At 36.0% G+C, this 21,146-nt stretch overlaps 1 protein-coding gene across 1 annotated transcript; it reads right to left on the bottom strand.

The window, feature by feature from the left end:
- Nucleotides 1–15,389: 15,389 nt before the first annotated feature.
- Nucleotides 15,390–16,064, bottom strand: LOC145675415 (uncharacterized). Its single transcript, XM_081745822.1, has one exon. The coding sequence runs from the start codon at nucleotides 16,062–16,064 to the stop codon at nucleotides 15,390–15,392; it is 675 nt and encodes a 224-aa protein (XP_081601948.1).
- Nucleotides 16,065–21,146: the final 5,082 nt, after the last annotated feature.

Raw genomic sequence — 21,146 nt, 5'->3', positions numbered from 1 at the left:
GCTTTTAAAATAGTTTCTTACGTGATTACTGATATATGCTTTGATATGTATTAAATTGAATAAAAACCCACTACTTCAAACGACGTTTACACATTGTTCTATATACAGTTTTCAAGAAAAACACTTCTTTGCCAGTTACAAAAACGAACAGTTGACCAAATGTCAATTTTCTTCATCGCGAAAGTGGTGCGACCAATTTTTAGTGTATATTACCTAAAGTTTGTAGTCTAATGCCTTATTTTATTAGTAGACTTTAGCTATGGGCTATTACCTAACCTACTGGTAATAGCCCTCATCCTCCCTCATTTTGCCCTCATGAGGGCCGCCCTCACCCTCACCGCACCCCCATTTTAGTAGTTGAGGGTGAGGGCGTTGGAGGGTGAGGGCAATAAAGTAATTGAGGGTGAGTGTGAGTTAGGCTGAGGGTGTCAGTTGAGGGTGAGGGTAAGGGTTCATAAAATTAATTATCTTGCAATTCTTCATTTCTGGAAAATATGTTAGAATATGTAATGTAGTTTTTCTCTTAGATTTACTCGTCGTTCACAGAAAATCGTCATATTAATATTCCATTAGTTTCATACGCTTTTCATGCGCGAAGACAGGATGGTTCTCATAGCTTTATTACTTTTCTATATTTATATAGTTTCACTTTATAGAAATAATAATTACGAAATATATAAAAATATCTACTGCAAGTTTTTGGCTACCGAAAATTTCAAAGTTTAACGAAAGTAACCCATTAAAAATACTAGAAGTTCTCAGGAAATATTTTTTTTCATATATTCGTTCAGAAGAGAAACTAATAAATTTTCATATATTCGTTCATTCTGAAATTGTAACTAAGAAAAAGTTTTGTTTTTTCTTCTAAGTAAGAGAAAAATATATATAAGAAAAGTACAAAGCTGCAAGCCGCAATAAATAACTTTATATTTAATTATCAAATAAAAAGATATTTCCTGCTTTTGGCTATATACCTACTTTTAGACTTCCAAAAACTACGCTATGCATATGAAAGGGAAGTCTTATAGAACGGCTGTGTCCGTCTGTGTGCCTGTCTGTCAACAGGTATCACATCAAAATCGGTAAGAGCTATTGACAAGCGGTTTTCGGGAATCAATTCTGCATTGCCAGAATAGGTTCAATTTTTTTTCAATAATCTTACTTAAACGGGAACTGGTAGAAGTCAACCATATCTGGTTTCAACAAACATATTCATAACTCATAAACGAATATAAAACATAGCTAGCGATAAAGAGTTTTCAGAAATCGATTTAAGGTCTTAAGGGGACAAGCCACTGTACTCCTGTATTTCCACTAAAATCGGAAGTGGTATAAATTCACTACTACTTCTTGTTACAATATTAATTTTCCTAGACCTAAGTGCTATCGACAAGCGGTTTTCGGGAATCGATTCAGCATCCCAAGAATAAGTTCCATCTCTTTCACCAATCTTCCAGTTAAACCAGAAGCTATGTTGAACCACTTCTGGTTTCAACAATATTGGTCATAGCTCAAAAAATGGTAAGAGCTATTGAGAAACGGTTTTCGGGAAACGATTCGTCGTTCCAATAATAGGTCCCATCTTCTTCGACAACCTAATATTTAAACCGTAAGTGGTAGAAATCAACTACTTCCGGTTTCTACTATTTCCTGTTTTACTAGTTTGGAAGTTTATCGTATCGTATCGGTTTACTAGTTTCATACTGTGGAACGATGCTCTCTTGTTCTATCATATAATTCTTGTGTTATCAAATACTAGGTTTATTACCAGGTACTCAATAATATTTATATATTTTCCCATTATAGGACCTAGAAAGTTGGAAGATTATAATTTGCTGTAATGTCATATTTCTATTCATGGATTCAATCAATATCATGGCTTAATGTGGAGTTAATACTTAATAGTGAATACTTGTTTAGAATGGAAAATTTTCAGAAATGGGAAGTTTTAAGCGGAAAATTTTCCACTTCACATCACTAGTTGAAGGGATGGTTTCAGTAGAGTAATTGTTAATATGTACATTTAATGAACGGAACAATGTTAAAGATATTCTTTCTTCTAGGGTAGAAAATGTTTTATTTGTAGCTGTACTTTATTTGAAGGAGCGCCAAGTGAACTTTGTGGTGGACAAACACCGTATGCGGTGGTTTTCTCGGGGTTCTTCCGTTCCCTCCCACTTTCTTCATTCCTCCATTTGATTCATTTCTCATCATCATCGTCTCTCTTAGCCTCGGAGCATAAACGTGGGACGTTAAACTGAATATCTCATTTCATTTTATTTGAAGGAGAACATTTCTAACCAGCGATTATCTGAAGCAGAGATCCGGGTTCGATTCCGTGCCGGACATAAGTTCCGCGATAGGGAGAAAAGCTCAATTAAATATAAAACGTAATTGTATTTATAATGATTTTCATATACAATTATAGTCTTAAATTTACAAAGTTCAACTTTTTTATTATTATTAAATTAAATATTTCCCATTGTCTTTCGTGACTGGTGGCTTGTTGGCAGTGGCATCACTAGGTCTAATTTGGGGTGTTCAAGCTTCCCCAATTTCTTACAAGCCCACCTAAATTTCACTATGTTACATACTTTTAGAAAAGAGGATGCTAAGAAAATCTACCGAATTTACACCCAAATACAACAAAAGGTGCACACACATTTTAAAATTCAGCATCTTCACAGAGTAATTGATCCTTGATTATTAATATTTTGTTACTATACGAATAACCCCCTTAAAATATGAACTATTTCACAGGACAAATTTTAAATAGGTGACTTTTAAGGTTTGATTACTTTATAAGGTAATTAATATTTTCTTTTTTTTACTGTATTCTAATATTATTTCGTGCAAATAGGGATGCGCACGAGACAAGATTAAAGGTTGTCTTGCCTCGAAAATATGTTGTGTAAAGTGATGCCACGAAAAATGTATATTTTTCTGTTGAAAGAACCCTGTCTCGTCTCGAATCTTGTCGAGTTATTTTGAGAAACAATAGATTAAATTTAATAAAGAATAAAACAAACATGACTATGTTGCTAAAAATGTGCAAGACTGAAATAGTAACCACAATTCTTTTGCCCCAAATGCTCGCAAATTGTGTTATGTTCTTCATTAAAGATATACCTAAACTACCGAAACAATGGAATTTTGGAATGTTGGGTACCTTGGCCCCAAAATGGTTTTCAGTCCCCTTTTAAAAAATCCTAGTTACGCCACTACTTGTTGGGTGCAAACAGTCAATGATAGTACAGATCACGCCCATACCCATGGAGCCTGAGCTTCCCTGAAATTATGAGTTTGAGAATGAATTTCATGATGAAGAGTAATTGCCTTCATTCGTCCTTAAAGTTGCTTGTATCCGAAGTATGTTCCGTCCTTCATTTATAAATATGGTGTTATATAAAGTCATAACTTCAATATCTTCTTTCTGTATCTCCTAAGTTCTTTTCACCAAAAGTTGAATATCAACAAGCATTTGGCAACCATTATTTAAGATTTTTAAATCTATGTTCTCTACCAATTGTAAATCAGACATATTGAAAGAAAGGCAAGAAAAGTCAAACTTTATTTCTAAAGAAATGAAATGAAATAAAATGATATATCTAGTTTAACGTCCCACGTTTATGCGCCAAAGCTAAGGGAGACGGTGATTATGAGAAATGAATGAAACTGTGCAATGAACAAAGTGGGAGGGAACGGGAGAACCCCGAGAAAACCCACGCAGACGGTGTTTGTTCACCACAAAGCTCACTTGGCACGAGCTGGAATCGAACCAGGGACCCCACGCACCAGAGGTGAACGCTCTAGCACTGAGCCACCTCGGTCCCTTTTATTTCTTAAAAAAAAAAAAAAGTGGATATTTTGTGCGCATAGCCAAGTACGTACGCACGGGGTGGGTCCTTGAGTTCCGGACCCCCTCGAAATCCGGACTTTTTTGTCAATTTAGTCTAATTTTAGGTACAAAGTTTAGTATAATTTAGCCTGAAATTGTGTTTGGACCCCCCCCCCCCGAACCGCTTTGGACTCCTCCCGAAATAAATTCTTGCATGCGTCTCTGCGCATAGCACTCAGAGTGGATTAAACCTTTTGGTACCCTGGAGCCGACTATTTCAAAGGACCCTGTGTTACGAATAATTTTAGCGCATAACTTCTCTTTTCTGTCTTCCACAGCCTCATAGGCGTATCGAAACACCGAGGAGTATGCTGTGCTCCAAGTTTACAATAATTAGTTTAATTACATTCATTATTAACAGTTAAATGCCTATATACTTCAGTGTAACACATAAATGCCGAATACGAGCCAAATGGTCAACAGTCCCTGTAAAAACACTAATGGAGTAGGAGAAAAATCATATACAAATAGTAAAACTGTACAAGGTTACACTGTGAGAAAATTGAAGGTCTTCTGTGTGAATAATGATTGAATTTATTTGTTTATTCATCACATCAATCAGTTTATTTATCCACGCCCGGCGGTGCCACGAAAGTCTGATGTTTGCAGTCACGAGCCCAAGCTGGTGGAAGAAGACTTAACTCTAGCGATACCGCAAGCCTAGCGAGCGGGAAAAGAAATTAGCATGGGTCTGAAGCCTATAATATAATAAGTTAATTGATGTATTTTAGTATTAAAGAGGAGGATTTTTGGGGACCTCTGAGCCTGGGCTCCATTAGCTCCGCCTTTAATCCGCTCCTGATTGCAATCCAGGTTACTTAAGTTTGTCACAATACCTATAGGCCTATTCACTGGGTCTATTAAAAGCAATTGTGTCTGAGTGGTTTGATTCAACAAACTATTATTATTATTATTATTATTATTATTATTATTATTATTATTATTATTATTATTATTATTATTATTATATACATGCTACAAAATAGATTTACTGCTATACTGACACAGACAAAAGCTAGTTTTAAACAACGAGCTTGGCTTAACAACAGAGTCACGTTCAATTTTTCCCATTGGCTGTACTACTCTCATTCATTATCTTTGTTAGCGCAAACACTTCGGATGGGACGGGAAGGTACAATGTAAGGAACCTTTACCTCTGTATGTCTAATGGAATTCGTCATCAGTGTATTTTTAGTTTAGTTCTTCCTTTCAATGCCACCGGAATGAATCACCAGGTCTTCCTGTCTTCAAAGAAAGAATGAATCACCAAAAACTCTTGGTCGTCTGGAATGTTTATCGTATTTATGTTAGATTAAGTACTTGGCTAGTCGAGAAAGCGTTACCCCCACAGCGAACGCGGCCTAGGTGGCTATACGGTAATTTTAGTTTCACCAGAGTTGTAAATCATACTATGAGCCAGTTAGGGTTTCCAGGTCTTTTCTTTTCATTTCCCGCACCAGAAGTGTAGAATGAGAATGAATTGATTCAGTTGGTTTCTTGTGAGAAGATAGAAGGTTATCGAAGAAGTATTGGTGGTAGCTGCAGTTTCTTCTTATGTAAAGAAAAAAAGACGCAGAGGAAACTAGGTACAGACAAAGTAAACGACCAAAACAGCTTACTTTATCTTAATCAAACTTCGAAAACAATTCATTTGGTGTTAGATTGTTGCTTTTTAATTTATTCCTACATCCATATTAATCTGTGTATCTGTATAAAAAGGATGTGTATGTATGTTAGGAATGGTATAGAGACAAGATGAAACTCAACACACTTTCGGTCTCGTCTCGAGTCGAAAAACATCGTATTAGTCTCGGTCTCGTTTCCATCAATATATGGAGCTCCTTCGTGACTAAGCGGTAAGCGTACGTGTCTTTAGCGTGGTAGACCTGGATTCGATTCTAGGCATTAGGTTATGTGGTTATGGTTCCACGTTGAGCTGTAGTTCACGTCTGATGTAGCCTCGCTGATATAGTCGAAAGAGACGGAGCAAGAGGCATTTTTTTAAGATATCCTCTGTATCGAAAACAAATATTAGACCCCAATTAATAAATTCCAACATTTACACTACTTTATACTTTACTAGCTATACACGTGTCTTTGGAGAATGGGGTTCCGGATTCGAATCCTGCGGAGGATCATTGAAAAGTTCCAGCGCATAAAGGTTGTTTAGATTCCACCTTAAAAACTGTAGGTTCACATCTTGTATAGCTTCGGTGCTGAAAGGGCCGCTAAATTCCAAGCCACCAAGTATAAAATTTACATCATGATATTTTTAACCAATTCTCTGGTTTAATCTTTTAATTTTTTCTTCTCATGATTTTGGCTTATTCTAAAATTCCTACTCTCTACCAATTTTAGCACCTTATTTTCAGTTTCAGAACAAAGTTGATAAAACACGAGCAGTTGCAGTTAAAATAAATAAATAAAATAAAATAAACATATCTTTCCCAGGAATATTTCTAAGCTACATGGAAAGAAATGTCTGGAAACTGAAACATTATGGGTTTGTTTTACAAAACTAAGTTTCGAAATAATTTGCAACGTAGTTTTTCGGTCATTTCAAAGACTGGAAAGAGAATAAGATGTATTGAATCCCAGTTTAAAATTATGGTCTTTGCTTTTTAAAACATTTTCGATATGCCTAAGTACCAAACTATTAGAGGTGGCATTTTCCGCCTTTCTCTTGTGCACACATCTATGGCTTAGACCATCTAAGGGCAATTGTTCCATCATCTAACATATCCACCCCATAAAATGCCGCATAGCCGGCCCTGGCCCTTTCGGGCTGTTGCGCCTTAAGCTTTGGTATATATTAGGTATATTGGAAGTTGGCACAACTGTAACAAAGTATTTACTATTATTATTATTATTATTATTATTATTATTATTATTATTATTATTATTATTATTATTGTTATTATTATTATTATTATTATTATTATTATTATTATTATTATTATTATTATTATTATTATTATTATTATTATTCATAGTGAACATACAATTTGGCTCGATGTAGTTCTACTTAACAGTATTAAATGAAATCATAAAATAAGAATATTCTTACCTTCTTCATTCTGAGAATTTCGTTCCATTCCCTCCCAGTCTGGAACAAATATCGCAGCCACTTCTCTCCACATTTTTATTTTTAAGTCACGATTCATGTAGTTCGGATCTCTGAAATCATATAGGCATGGCCTATTTTGTATTTCGATTATAAACGCCTCTGTGTTAAACACACTAACCATGATTGGAGATGTACACAGGACACGTTTTCAAACACAACTGAAAATTTCTCTTTGTGATTACACTTGTGGTTATCTGCTTGGGGGTGGAGTTCGAGCTTCGGAGGTAGGGACTCAAATTCAAGTTATTTTGTTGTTTCATCTTTTGCGTAAAGCCAAATATTTTGCTTATAGATTACCATGGCACCAGCTAACTGTCAAAATAGTGTATCACGAGAAATCACCGTGTTACATAGATTTTTCTGTGATTAGCTAATTTTTCGGAATTTCCTTCTATTTTTGTGAATTTTCTTTTGTTATACACACATATACTTTATAATAGCAGAGTTCCAATCTCTGCACAAAGCGTCTTCCAAGCAGCTGTTTCTTGCTACAATCCCCTTGCCTGGCAACACGTCTTTCCTTTTTGTTCTTCCTTTTGAAATCTTTTAAACAGCAGGCGGTCTATTGTTCCGACCCACACCAAGTACGCTCGAGCCGACGTTTTCTCAGCGATTTTATTGCTTTCGCGTTTATGTTTAGCCACCCAGATTTAAATACATGGTCAGCGTATTCCAAGCATACGCATGACCAATAAATACGCTTTGCGATCGCTTCAAATAGCCGCCTACTAATACTATGATAACGTTACTTTCAAGTTCTTTTTTCTAGATCTCAAAGGTTTATACTCCACCAGACAGAACAATACGTTATACTGCGTGCTCATTTCTGGTATGAAGATAAAAATAGTTTTCTTTTCAGAACTTTGAAGGCTCTTTATGACAGACTGCGAGCAAAACAATGCCCGCCTCGAATCTTAATCCAGTGTCTACTGTGACTGTCTACTAAAATAAAACTTGCCCTTCACTAATGTTTATATGGAATATGAGACTCTCGACTGACTGCCTGCTAAAGAGAGTAAGAGGGGACAGTTCACCCCACCCTTGTATTTTTGAAATAGATTTGGTTCTTTGAAATATACCTCAATAATATTCGATTTGTTATTTTCACATACTACCCAGCTTAATATACAATGTGTCAAAAAATCAAGTTACTAAATTTGGAACGTTATTTCTTATATCAAATGAAAAAAAAAAAAAGTTTTGATGAACATAGGTCAAAAAATATAGCTTTTCAGATTTATAATCCGCCAAAAATGAGGAAAATCACGTTTTAAAAACACTCTAGCACAAAAGTTATGGTGTCTATCGCACGTGATTCGTAGATGATATAGTAATTAATGTGAAATATGTAAGCATCTCGTAAATCCATCTTTGATGCTCTCAAGTCGAAATTAATTTGACAAAATTACAGATGTACATGGAAAATTAGTGTGTTAGAGCTGAGGGGAGTTCAGGAAGAAAATAACACATTTCTTGCAAATTGCCTGAGGGCAGGGGCGTATTAGCCCAGTAAATAAAGGACCAAAAAGGGTGTCGAGCTGAAATAATTTAGAAAAAGCTGAAAATTTCAGGATTTGTTTTTCATGTGATCTTAAATGAAATATCAAAAGTCCCCTAAAATCCCGTGTGCGCTTCATCCTCAAAATGGCGGCCAAAGATGGCGGCCGTCCGGAATGCGCATGTCTCCCGATTTTAGCTTGTAACTCTGAGACTATTTAAGATATTCCAATTCTGTAAAAACACTTTTGTTCTAGAAGCTCTCATCTATAACTTTTCTTAATACTTCTTTCTCGTGAAGTTTGACACAAAGCCACCATTTTCCATTAAAGTATAAAGTGATACATTTTGAAACTCCTGTTCTTGGATTGGTTGTAGAAAATCTCCAAAACCGTTAGGAATTCGCAGACAATGCTCCGAATAGTTTAGATTGAACATTTAATTAGCTTTGTTTTAAAAAAAGAATCACCTAAATCGGAATACAATTAGTCGAGAAATTCGATGTTTTAAATTAAATGTAGTTGGATAAAAAATTAATCGCTATTAGTCCAGCACCTAAAGTTTCGAAATTCATAGTTGTGCTGGATTTATGGCATTCATGCCTTGGATTCCAAACTGAAATTTCAAAACTGTCATAAAACCTATGTGAATTTCATACCAAAATGGCGACCAAAGAGGACACTTGTCCGATATCTCCCCCTCCAAAAATGGATTATTATATTTTAATTCTGTAAAAAGCACTTTTGTTATGAAAAATAAAAGCCCTATTCTGTAAATTTTGTTAAGAGTAATATAATTTTAAGTACATTGAAAACAGTGGCGGATAGTTGTTATGCAACCGGTGGTGCACACGGAATAACTAAGTTTGGTTGTATATTCATAAGGATACCAAATGGTCAATTTGCATTGAGTCTACTTGTAGACACACAACCCAACTTACAGTTATGTAGTGTGCCTCACTGATTACATACCAACGAGCCACCATTGTTGAAAATTAAGTATCCGTTTTTACATCTTATTTGAACTCCCTTGTAAAGTAGATTCTTCATTGTAAATAGTCAAAAAGGGAGTAAAAAAGTTTTAAAAATATGTATTACACCTACCTTCTTTAATACATGAAAATTTCATGGTCTTCAGAATCTTCAGGAATTAACATATTTGAACAAATATTTTCCCGACAATTGAAAGAGAGTTTGGAACAAGTCAGTCCTGCCTTTCTAGATTCACATTTGCTGTCACAGTCTTTGTGTTCTTATCTTACATGGGCAAGATACAAGGTTCAGCAGATTGTTAGGAGCAGCTTTCAATTTTATTGCACTGGAAGCAATTTACCTTCTATTAATTGCCACTAGAAACAGTTTACCTTCTATTAATTGCCCCCCCCCCCATTTTGTTGGGTTCAAATAATTCCCCAATCATTGGTGTACTTGAAGGTAAACACATACACTGTGTTGAGAGGCAGCAGCACTTGTAAGAGGGAAATTTGTCAAATTGAATTTTGAGGATAGTTTTCTAGTCATTATCCTGTTGTAGGCTTATATCAAAGTTCGTCTAAAGACATTTGATTGTGTTTTCCATACAACCGCGTAACCAATTTTTCTCCTATTTTAATGACTCTTTGGGGATCTAAATTGGGTTGGTGGAAGACTGTGACCGCTCTAGATAGTTCTTGCTACTTTTGAAGAATTTTGATGGCAGCCTTTGTTGAAAAAAGATGATGATCTGTTACACCCTGTGATAGCATGAAGACACCCTGTGAAAGATGTCCTTCAGTGACTCTAGTTGCCTTTGGATGTTGCCAATGTGGAAGCATTTCTATTCAATTTTGTTTTCGGCCTTACAAAGTACACTGTAGTGTCTGGAATTGTTCGAGCAATTAAGATGGCCGTCAGAGTCAGTTCCTACTACTACAGCAACAAAAGTGTTTTATTTACTTAGTTTAATAGCTGTGCTGACAATCAGAGCATCTGCATCTCTTTCAACTTCGTACACTGTAATGCTTGAAGAGTTAAAGTGGGTTTTGAAGAAATCAATCAAATGTCTTTTATTTTCAGAGTTCAGTAGAAAGGGTGCTTGCTCAAGTTTTCTGATGTCTTGATCATCTGTTTCCTGACCGAAAGGTCTAGTTTCTACATGCTGTTCAGACACTGACGACCATTTTTCACAGAAACTTTCTAAGGTTTCACTCACTTCCATTGTAATTGGAAAAGATAAGACCGAGCCAGCCAATATCCCGCCCATAGCTCAATCCTCCGGAAGCTTTCATTGCCCTTATCAAACTCTGTTCAATTACCATATCTGTTGCACTTCCACTCCAAAAGCAATCCTTCCTTCGCACATCAAAGTATCTTTCAAGTTCTGCTGGTTTCATTGTAATTCCCAATTCTTCCATCTGTTGCAGATAAAACTGTGTAGATTTCGCATAGTTCAAATGTCCTGCTGCGTAAAAGTTTGGAATCATGCATTTCACCGTATAAATATGAAAGTCCCAGTCTCCAGGACGCTCCGCTCGAATATAAAGTATTATTAATCTTACTTGTTCCAAACTTTGAAGCCACAGTTCAGCTTTGACTCGGCTAGATAGGTCATAAGTATTTTAATGCCTGGATTATCCTTTAAGTCGTTTACGGTTTTTGTACCTATGGTCAACTCATAGATACTGAAACACATATTACTCTCTTCAAGGTCCCTAACTAAACTGCAAATCTGTTGATGGTGCTACATTAGTGCTGTCAGTGCTCTTGTATATGTAGTTCCATTTAACATGTATACCACAGTATTTTGCGCATACAACAAGCCCCAAAGTTCTTCAATTAAAGTACCAGATAATATGTCCAACGACACCTAAGTATGACATTAGAAGGTGAAATCCCCCCTGTCTGACAACTAATTTAGCTAAATCACTATCTTGTTGAGCAGATGTTTTATTTCCATTGCCTTCCAATGCAGAAGCTGTTCAAAACTAACGATACAAGAATCCCATCCCGCCTTCTTGCTTTCGTCACAAGTAAATAGAAAGGAAGTGTAAATTGTGCAGAAATTTTATGATTTCCAGTTGAAAAAAGGAACTGCAGTTATGCTGCTCATTTCAAACTGCCGGTGGTCATAGTGATAGTGAGCATGAAACTATTCCACCCTGGCTTAGGTGAATCTTTTATGAGATGCATGAGAAGTCAAACTTCATCTGTGAAAATTAGCATATCGGAGATTTTGTACTATCATATTTTCTACCGATATCAAACTCTATTTCAATATTTAAAAATTCATTGTTTGTTGGTTTGTTATAAAATTTAACATTCCTTCTAGTAAGAGCGGATATCATAACTGCTGAAGGCAGTGCAGCACGTTCTATACGTAAATTTTGTTTATTTATTTTCGGTGTGCATATTTTAATCCCACCCATACTGTGGAAAATACCGTGACCATCTAATGTTCTCGCTGCATTATCAAAAACAAACTTAATCAAATTTTGAGAATGATCGGTGTGGATTGGAATAATAGAACACATTCTAGAATATTCATATCTTCTTACTTCAGCGCTGATATTCCAAAATTACCGTATGCAAGTATATCTATCTATATATTGACGAAATCCATAGTATCGCAAACAGTAAACTCCAATTGCTAGATGGATTGGTGATATAAACGTACGAGGCCGACACATTGAAATAATTGAATGGCAGATCATGATATGCATCCGAGATAACATATTTGAATCACCTTTCTTACTTCTAGTTATATTTTCAACAAAAATTGTTAATAATTGTGGATTCTCGGGAGTAACTTTTTCCAATGAAGGAATTGTTTCTTTCTAGGTAGACGCGATACGAATGCATTGTTGATGCTTCTATTTTTAGACATGGTCTGCTTTTCTTTTCTTGTTTGCTTCATTCTTTGAGATAAGAAGGCAGGGGTTTGCTGTTTACTTTCATACCACTATGAACCACATTAGCTTAAAATTTATTTATGTTTAGAATATAATAATATATAGACTACCAGCTGTTACGCTAATGATGTTAAGGGTGAGTCTACTGAATATATATATATATATATATATATATATATATATATATATATATATATATATATATATATATATATATATATATATATATACATTATTTCTGCTACTAAAAAGAAAAAAAGGAGATTTAAAGGAACACAATATGGACAATTGGGTGACGACAAAGCAGCTCTGTCCACCTATATTTTTTCAAAAAAGTCGAATTTCTCGACTAATTATATTCCGATTTGGATGATTCTTTTCTTTTAAACAAAGCTAATTAAATGTTCAATCTAAACTATTCCGAGCATTGTTTGCGAATTCCTAACGGTTTTGGAGATTTTCTACAACCAATCCAAGAACAGGACTTTCAAAATGTATCACTTTATACTTTAATGGGAAATGGTGGCTTTGTGTCAAACTTTACGAGAAAGAAGTATTAAGAAAAGTTATAGATTAGAGCTTCTAGAACAAAAGTGTTTTTACAGAATTGGAATATCTTAAATAGTCTCAGAGTTACAAGCTAAAATCGGGAGACATGCGCATTCCGGACGGCCGCCATCTTTGGCCGCCATTTTGAGGATGAAGCGCACACGGGATTTTAGGGGACTTTTGATATTTCATTTAAGATCACATGAAAAACAAATCCTGAAATTTTCAGCTTTTTCTAAATTATTTCAGCTCGCGGTCCTTTATTTACTGGGCTATATGCTGTGTTGGGCACTCGGTTTTCCCTCCCCGAAATCTCAACTTTTCTGTAAGTTTGGCCTAATTTTAGGGGCAGTTCTGCAAATTTTAATACAATCTGTCCTCATACTGAATTTAGGCCCCCACCAAAAGCCTCGGACCGAAAAAAACGAAAGGATTTTTTGATGGAAAAAAGTAATGAAATTGGTAGGTGGAAAGGTGAAAAAAGCACCATTTTTGGTTTAAATTTGGTGGAATGAAAACCATCTTAATTAATAACACAGTTTCACAAGGGCCATACGTGCATACGTGCGCCCGGGACGAGATCTTGTTTTCGCGCCCCCTTCCCCAACGTAAAACGTAAATATACAGTATATCTACAGTAAAAAAAATCTTCGTTTTGCACCCTCTCAATTCGGCGCCCGGGGCACGTACCCCGTCTACTCACCCCTAATTGCGGTCCTGGATAACTGACAGTAGAAAAAAAATAAACTGAGTTGATAGTTTCACATTTTTTTCCTTTTTGGCTCTATATGGTTCTCTATTTCCCATATGTACATATGCTATAGATAAGGTTTTTTCTAACATTGACCCAAGCTCTTTTATTTCACGGAAGATAACTTGTGGTTTTAGCTTTAGTCGTGAGTACCAACATTTTGTAGTTTCAGCAAATTTTTGTATGGACACGTTAGTATTTATATTCTCCACAATCTAAGATAGGATGAGAACTTTTCATTTCTACATCTATTTTTTTTTTTTTCCTGTGATATCCGTTTTGATACCTCTCCTATTATTTTGTGACATATTACACTAGTAAACATGATTTTATGCACTCTTGCATATAAGAAATGGATGCAATGAACGTTAATACTGGTGAGAAACGAGAAAGAACTGATAGATAAGAAACGAAAACAAAATTTGGTACGATAATGAGCCTTGTAGTCTTAGTTCTGGAAAAAAGAGTGGAATAAATCCCGTGTCCATGATGACGCCGGATCCAGTAACTCATCCACGTGCGTTTCTTTCTCCCATTAGGGTGTAGTAATATACGCCTAATACAATTGTACGCATTACTATCACACTTAAGACCAAATCTTCAATCGGTATATTGTCCATGTCGAATTCAAATGTACACAGCTACACAGATATAATAATATTCCTTTCCCAAGCCGAAAAAGAACAGTTTTGGTATGGTTAAAATCTCTAGAACAGAGCAAGTTTGAAGCGGAAAACCTCAGCAAGATTCCGCAACTATATGGGACGAAAGGACAACACAGCAGGTCACTGACTAGTTGCATGAAGAGATGAAAGTCCATTTGTTTGTTTGTTTGTTTATCACAGCTCCTATCAAAACTCCAAAGCTGGCCTATATCATATTCCAGCGTACCATATTTTTGTGAGCAATCCAATAGTCTTATGTACTAATTCTTACTTTGGAGCGACATGTGAGACAGAGAGAATAAAATATGGTGATCGTAAAATAATAATAATAATAATAATAATAATAATAATAATAATAATAATAATAATAATAATAATAATAATTCCTACTTTTCTGTGCACTCGCCTAGAGGCTATGTCGTTCAACGTATATGTGTCAAATTTTAAACTTAAGGTTTTCATAAAAGTCCTTAGAGGGTTTTTCGAGTTTTCTTCCTACTCCTAATAATAATGGCAGTTAACTCAAGGGAGAAAATCGAAAAATGCGATTTTCTCAAAAATGGCTCTAACGTTTTTTGTTTGTTTCTTCATAAATTGATATTAAATTGACAACACTATAATGTGGTATAGGCCATTCCTCTGAAAAATATCTGGGAGGAGTAGTTTATTCTTGAGAGCGAGTTTTTCCTCCACTATTTTCTCAAAAACGACTGGGGAGATTTTATTTATATTTCATAAATAAATATTTCACCAATAACCTAAGGATATAGCATAACTCGTTTGTCCTGAAAAAATGCGAGAGGTAGAGTCCAACACACTTGTTTCTGCCGCGATCGTTGCACAGCACAGTGTTGCAATCTAAATATCCAAAAGAATAACTACCAAGCATTGTACAAAAAAATTACACTATCGTAAATGAATAACATGTACAGCCTATTAATAAAGAGAGACCTTACCTTATTCCAATGGCTACAAACATATTAAGGCTAAGACTGATGGCACACTTCACGCATTAATTAGTCTAATTCTTCTATTCCTGACAAGTCCTCCCCAATCTCCGAGGCCGTGTCAGTTGATTCAGGGTCTCCTGAGAAGTCCTCCTTAATCTCCGAGGCTGTGTCAGTTGATTCAGGGTCCATGTAAATTACGAAAGGTGCCGATGCAGCATTATCTTCATATTCATCTATCAGACCCTCGCGCTCCATAAACTCATTCTCGATCTCTTCCACAAGACGACACCTTGAGCCCCATTCTTCGCTTGTGACACTCTCAAATTTGCATTCTGTGAGCTGCATGACCGCATCCAAATTAAAGGTTGTGTTGTGATATGCCACCCAGTTCTTCACTAGTGCCCATATTTTTTCTATTGGATTTAATTCAGGGTGATATGGCGGGAGTCTTAATACACAATGTCCGTATTCATTTAGCAAGGAGTCAACTTTGTAGGTTACATGTTTAGGTTTGTGTAATTTGATTAATTCGTACAGCTCTGGTCGTGTCATATCAGGCGTGAAAGGTAACCCCTTTTCTTGAAGCCATCTCTGCATATCTTTTTTTAAAGAATCTTGAGTGGGGGCAGGATTTAATTGTGCGTTGTGATACGAGGCATTGTCTAAAACAATAACAGATCTGGGTGAAAGATTAGGAATTAGTTTTTCTCGAAGCCATTTCATGAAATTATCGCTGTTCATGTCGTCGTGGTAGTCCCCTGATTTCGAATTATTTAAACATTAGTAAAGCATTAGGAACAAACCCATCCTTACCTCCGGCGTGAACTATCACAAGACGTCGTCTCTTGGACATAGGCACCCGAAAACATTTGCCAGAATCGTCTGACCAACCATATTCTGGAGTATGGGAACTATGTAAGTATGTTTCATCTACATATATGATTGGTCGTCCTTCCCGCCTAAAATGCTTTATTTGTCTCAAGAACCGCGTTCTTTGAGCACGAATCTCTTGCTTTTCGGTTAAAATGGTTCTATTATTTGGTGTCTTCCTCCACTTAAAACCCAGCTTATGCAGTAAGCGTCTCAAACTCTCTTTACTACCCGCAAAATTTAATTCTTCTTGTAATGTCGTGTGCAATTTGCTAAGTGTTGGCACTTGCTTTTCACGAATAGCATAATCATACACACACCTACGGATGACACATTCATCGAAATTGTCCACTGAAGATTTAGGTGCTGGTTTTGGTCTTCTCTTTCCAGGAGTAGAGAATGATGTGGAGGGCCCTTCTGACGACTCAAGAACTTCTCTTTCCTTCACAATTGCTCGAATTGTTCGTTCCGGGACCCCGGTTGCGGCTGCAGCTCTTTTACCAAAATGTTTAATTGGAATATTAACACCTTCACTAGCTTCCATCTTCAGAAATGAATGAACATTACTCACAATTTCTCTCGCTTGGCTATGTAAAGTTTTTGTTTTCAATTTTGACAACACTGGAGGCATTGTGCAAATAAACGTTTTTACAAGCGTAAAATTTAAAAACTAGGAATAGGCTATTTACAAAACTTTCAACGCTAAAAAAAAACACTCCGAGCTTTTTTTTTTAAAAAAAAAGCCTGTCTTCACCACAGTTCGAAAAACGTGCGCACTTAGAAAAAGACACTTCAACACCACTAATCTCTATTGTCGTATGCTAATATTTTTTTAACAATGATTTTTCTAGAAAGAAATCTTGCAGAATACTCCTGCTTCTGAAAGGTATATTTTTGCTGGTTTTGTCTGCCGTTGGCAACACTACACTTTATTCAGCGAATTATAGTTCAGCATGGAAAGAACAATATGCGTCATAATGAAAGGTGTCATGCGCAGTTGCCAAACTTACTTCAGCGAAAAGGAGATAGAACGATATGGAACATAAATTCGCATAGGACTTTTAAATTATCTTTCCTCCTCGGTGTCAAGAATTTAACTGACTATTGTGGCAACATAGCAGGTGCTAGAAAGAAGGGGGCGAAGAAATGCATGTAAGAAGGGCGGGGTGTGAAGCATTTGTATCGCGGCAGAGACTTCTGTGTCGAGCTTTAGTTTACTTTTGAGGTGAGTTTTTCCCCGGCGATTTTCTCAAAAACGACACACGCGATTTTCTTCTTATTTCATTGATAAATATTTTGTTAATAACCTAACAATATGGCATAACTTGTTTTTCCTGATAAAATATGCAAGGTGTAGTTTACTCCTAGGGGTGAGGTTTTACTCCACGATTTTCTCAAAAATGACTCTGGTGATTTTGTTCATAGTTTATAAACAATAATTTAATTAATTGTTCTAATATAGACATACGTCTATTGACAATACGTTTAAGGAGTGGTTTAGTTTTGGGGACCAGAAACAGATTATTTTTTTCTCTAGTTCCCAAATACATGTTTCAGTAATTAGAGCGACATAACATACTTTAGGAAATTGGAAACAGGAAGTTTAGTGCGGTGGACCGTACTCTATTTCTTTGTGTCTAATTGATCATTGTTTTAATTTATTGTGAATTAGTATAGATTATGGCCTTCGCTATGTCCTACTAAAAATTCTCTGGGTTGTGGGTAGCCGTCTATGGGACCAATGCTAGGAACCGGACTAGACGTTTAGACTTTATAGTAACGAGTGGATACGTCATACATTTCGTAAGTAATTCAATAGCACTCGCGGCAGAATGTGGTTTTCAATTATACGCAGAAATCGTAAAACTGTATGAAATTTGAGTAACTAAATGAAATACGTATCTAAAGAGAATGTTGATTCTTATCTCGAGGAAGCGGGGATATTATTTTAACTGTTGGTCTATGAAGAATACAAAGAGTCATGACGAATTTTATTTGTAAAAGGATTTTTCCATCCCTTCAACTTTACAAGTACTCGTATATAAATTTTATGCACAATTGTAGTGATTTGAATCAATACCAAGTTATAAAACATCGCCGAAAGAAAATAAACAGAGATAGGGGGGAGAGAAGGGGAATAAGTGCTTCATGTAGAGTATGCCCTCTTTGTTCGAAAATCTTGGAACTACCAGTAACTATTATCACCAAAATTTCGTAAATACTGTGATTAATATGTTATTAATATTAAACTTGATTAATATAAATTAGTTGCTAGTTATTAATCCTCTTGCACATACGTCTATATCGTTTATTATTTAAGTATACTCTATATATTTAACTATGGTATATATATCGACATAAAAAAAAGAAGGAGGTTCTCAATTCATCTGGATATGTTCACGCATAACTTTGACATAGTTGCACCGGTCTCGCTTATTCCTTTGTTAGGAGGAGTGTACTTTTCAGTTGGTCCCATATAAATTATGTAGGAGTCTAATAATAGGGGATACGGCTGTTTCAGTGCAGGACGTTTCGGTGCACGGGCGTTTCGGTGTAAGGACGTTTAGATGTAAGACTGGTTCGGTGTAAAGTTTCTAATCATGGTCATCTAATCTAAGTTGGAAAACATGGTCATCATGAAGGGCTGTACGTAGTCTGCAAGCAGTGTGCGATACACCTCGGCGTCATGGTGCCTTGCTCAAGCTCCACTAGACACATGGATGCTCACGTGAATGTTCCCCAGAGCTTAATTAAACCGCCGCCAGCTTGTCTCCGTCTCGCAGTACAGGTGTCAAGGAGTTATTCCCTTACAACACGACGGATTCGTACCCTCCCGTCGTCATGATGAAGAAGGTATCGGAATTCATCAGACAATGCAGCGCTCTGCCACTGCGCCAAGGTCCAGTAGCGATGTGGTAGTTGCCGATGTCGTTTTCTGAACATTTGCACATGGATGGGTCGTCGGTTGCGGAGGCCCATCGTTGGGAGTGTTCGGTGCACTGTGTGTTCAGACACACTTGTACTTTGCCCAGCAATAAAGTCTGATGTTTCTTCCGCCACAGTTCGCTGCCTGCCCTGTTTTACCAGTCTGCCCAGCCTACGACGTCTAACATCAGCAAAAGGTGGAGGGCGCCCAGTGATATTTGATAGTACTTCTTTACCTGTAAAAATTTGAACGGCCCGGTAAGTTTGTGTAGGGTAATTAACAAGCACAGAGCAGTACACACCACACGTTTAGGGAAACCTTGATAAATGCAGCATTTCTACAGTCCATACAGGATATTTTGGTGCTTAAGAATGGTAGTCTGATTTGAGAAGAGTTTCTTTAAGTTAACTGTCATGAAATAACAGAACAACTTTTCAGTCCGGAGTGAAGTCGCCTACTTAAGCCTTCATAAAACCATAACCTCAAACCGATTTTCTCTAACGCAGCTAAGTTGTGCTTTAATCATGAGAGAGCAGGACATGTGTTTTCTTACATCATACTCCCTCAACATCTTAAAGACAATTTCATTAATCAGAAAGTTGTCTGGCCTAAAGTCCTGAACATGGAATGGTCTATAAACAGACTTTCCATCAAAAAGGCTAATTCTGTTACTTATAGGATTGAGTTGGTTGAATATAAGAAAATTCCTCTCACCAGGGAAGTGAAGTGCCTTCAGCAGAATCTTCTTTTGAGGTTAAGTTTCTACAAAAACAGTCGTCAAGTTCTCGCACCGAAAACTGAATCTTTAAGTTCGCAGTCAGACTACGGTTAAAAAAAAAAGTAATTGAACCTCGTAAACAAGAACCCTTCTTGCTCACGTTTCAAATAAGGCTCTCACTCTAAAATCCCTACGACTTGCTCCATTACTATGGAAACCAGGTATTGCTAGCGATCTTAAATAAACGTGTAAATGTCAATATCCATAAACAGACACTGTCTCCTGTGAAAATGTTAGATGTTCCCTGGTAAGAAACAGGGTGAATTGATTTAAATCAGTCTGATTTAAATCACGATTTAAATAAGTGTGATTTAAATCAAGATTTAAATCACTTGATTTTTTTAAATCGTTGATTTAAATCGAATTACGAAATAAATAAATTTACAGTGAAAATAAGTAAAATCCCGTTTCTGTTCTGTTATTTCGATTATGAAAGTTAATAATCATAATACAATGAGACTCAAATGTACAGTATAGTATGAAAACAAGTGTCATGCAGAGGATGATTAGGGAAAATCTCGTTTTGAACAGGTAACGGAGCAATTCTGCTTTATTCTTTTCGTAACATTGTGTTTGGGTTTTAAAATCGCTAACTATTCCAACGGGGAAATCACCATCGACATTTAAAACGATTTTTTTTTTTGCGTATCTGTTTGTTTGTTCCCAGATAATAGGACGTATTTAGAGGGGTCCTATCCCCTCTTCATTTTTTTTGTTAATTTTATAACTTTAGGCGAAATTTATGTATTTCATGCCGCAAGCTATTTCTGAGTTTTTAAAAATAGGCCTCTGCCAAATATCATTAGCTATTGAGAAAGAAAGTGTCATTTTGATAAACGTTGCTGTACTTTTTCCTTAATGCTTAACCTTTTAAATTATATCACCTAGTTTAAGATGATAGGGTACAATCTTCATTATTTGATTTTAAAAGTACCAATAAGGCTTTTTACTTCGTTTTCTTTAAGACTGGAGGCATTTTAGAACAGGTTACATATGCTTTCACGCCTTTCTGCGTTGAGGCAAAATGTGTGATATCATAAATTTAAAAAGATGTTTGTTTGCGTATTATTATTATTATTATTATTATTATTATTATTATTATTATTATTATTATTATTTGGCGTGTTACATTTTGCATTCAGAAGACTGAAATTTTGGACACTCGTTCAGTGCACCTCTTAATAATTTTCAGATATTTTCAGATCTCTGCGTGGAAACAGCGAGGTACAGAGGGCAAAAATATTTAAAA

Source organism: Thermobia domestica, chromosome 18, assembly GCF_964235325.1.
Source record: "Thermobia domestica chromosome 18, izTheDome1.hap1.1, whole genome shotgun sequence".
NCBI classification, from domain to species: domain Eukaryota; kingdom Metazoa; phylum Arthropoda; class Insecta; order Zygentoma; family Lepismatidae; genus Thermobia; species Thermobia domestica.
This window is presented reverse-complemented; position numbering and strand designations above follow the sequence as displayed.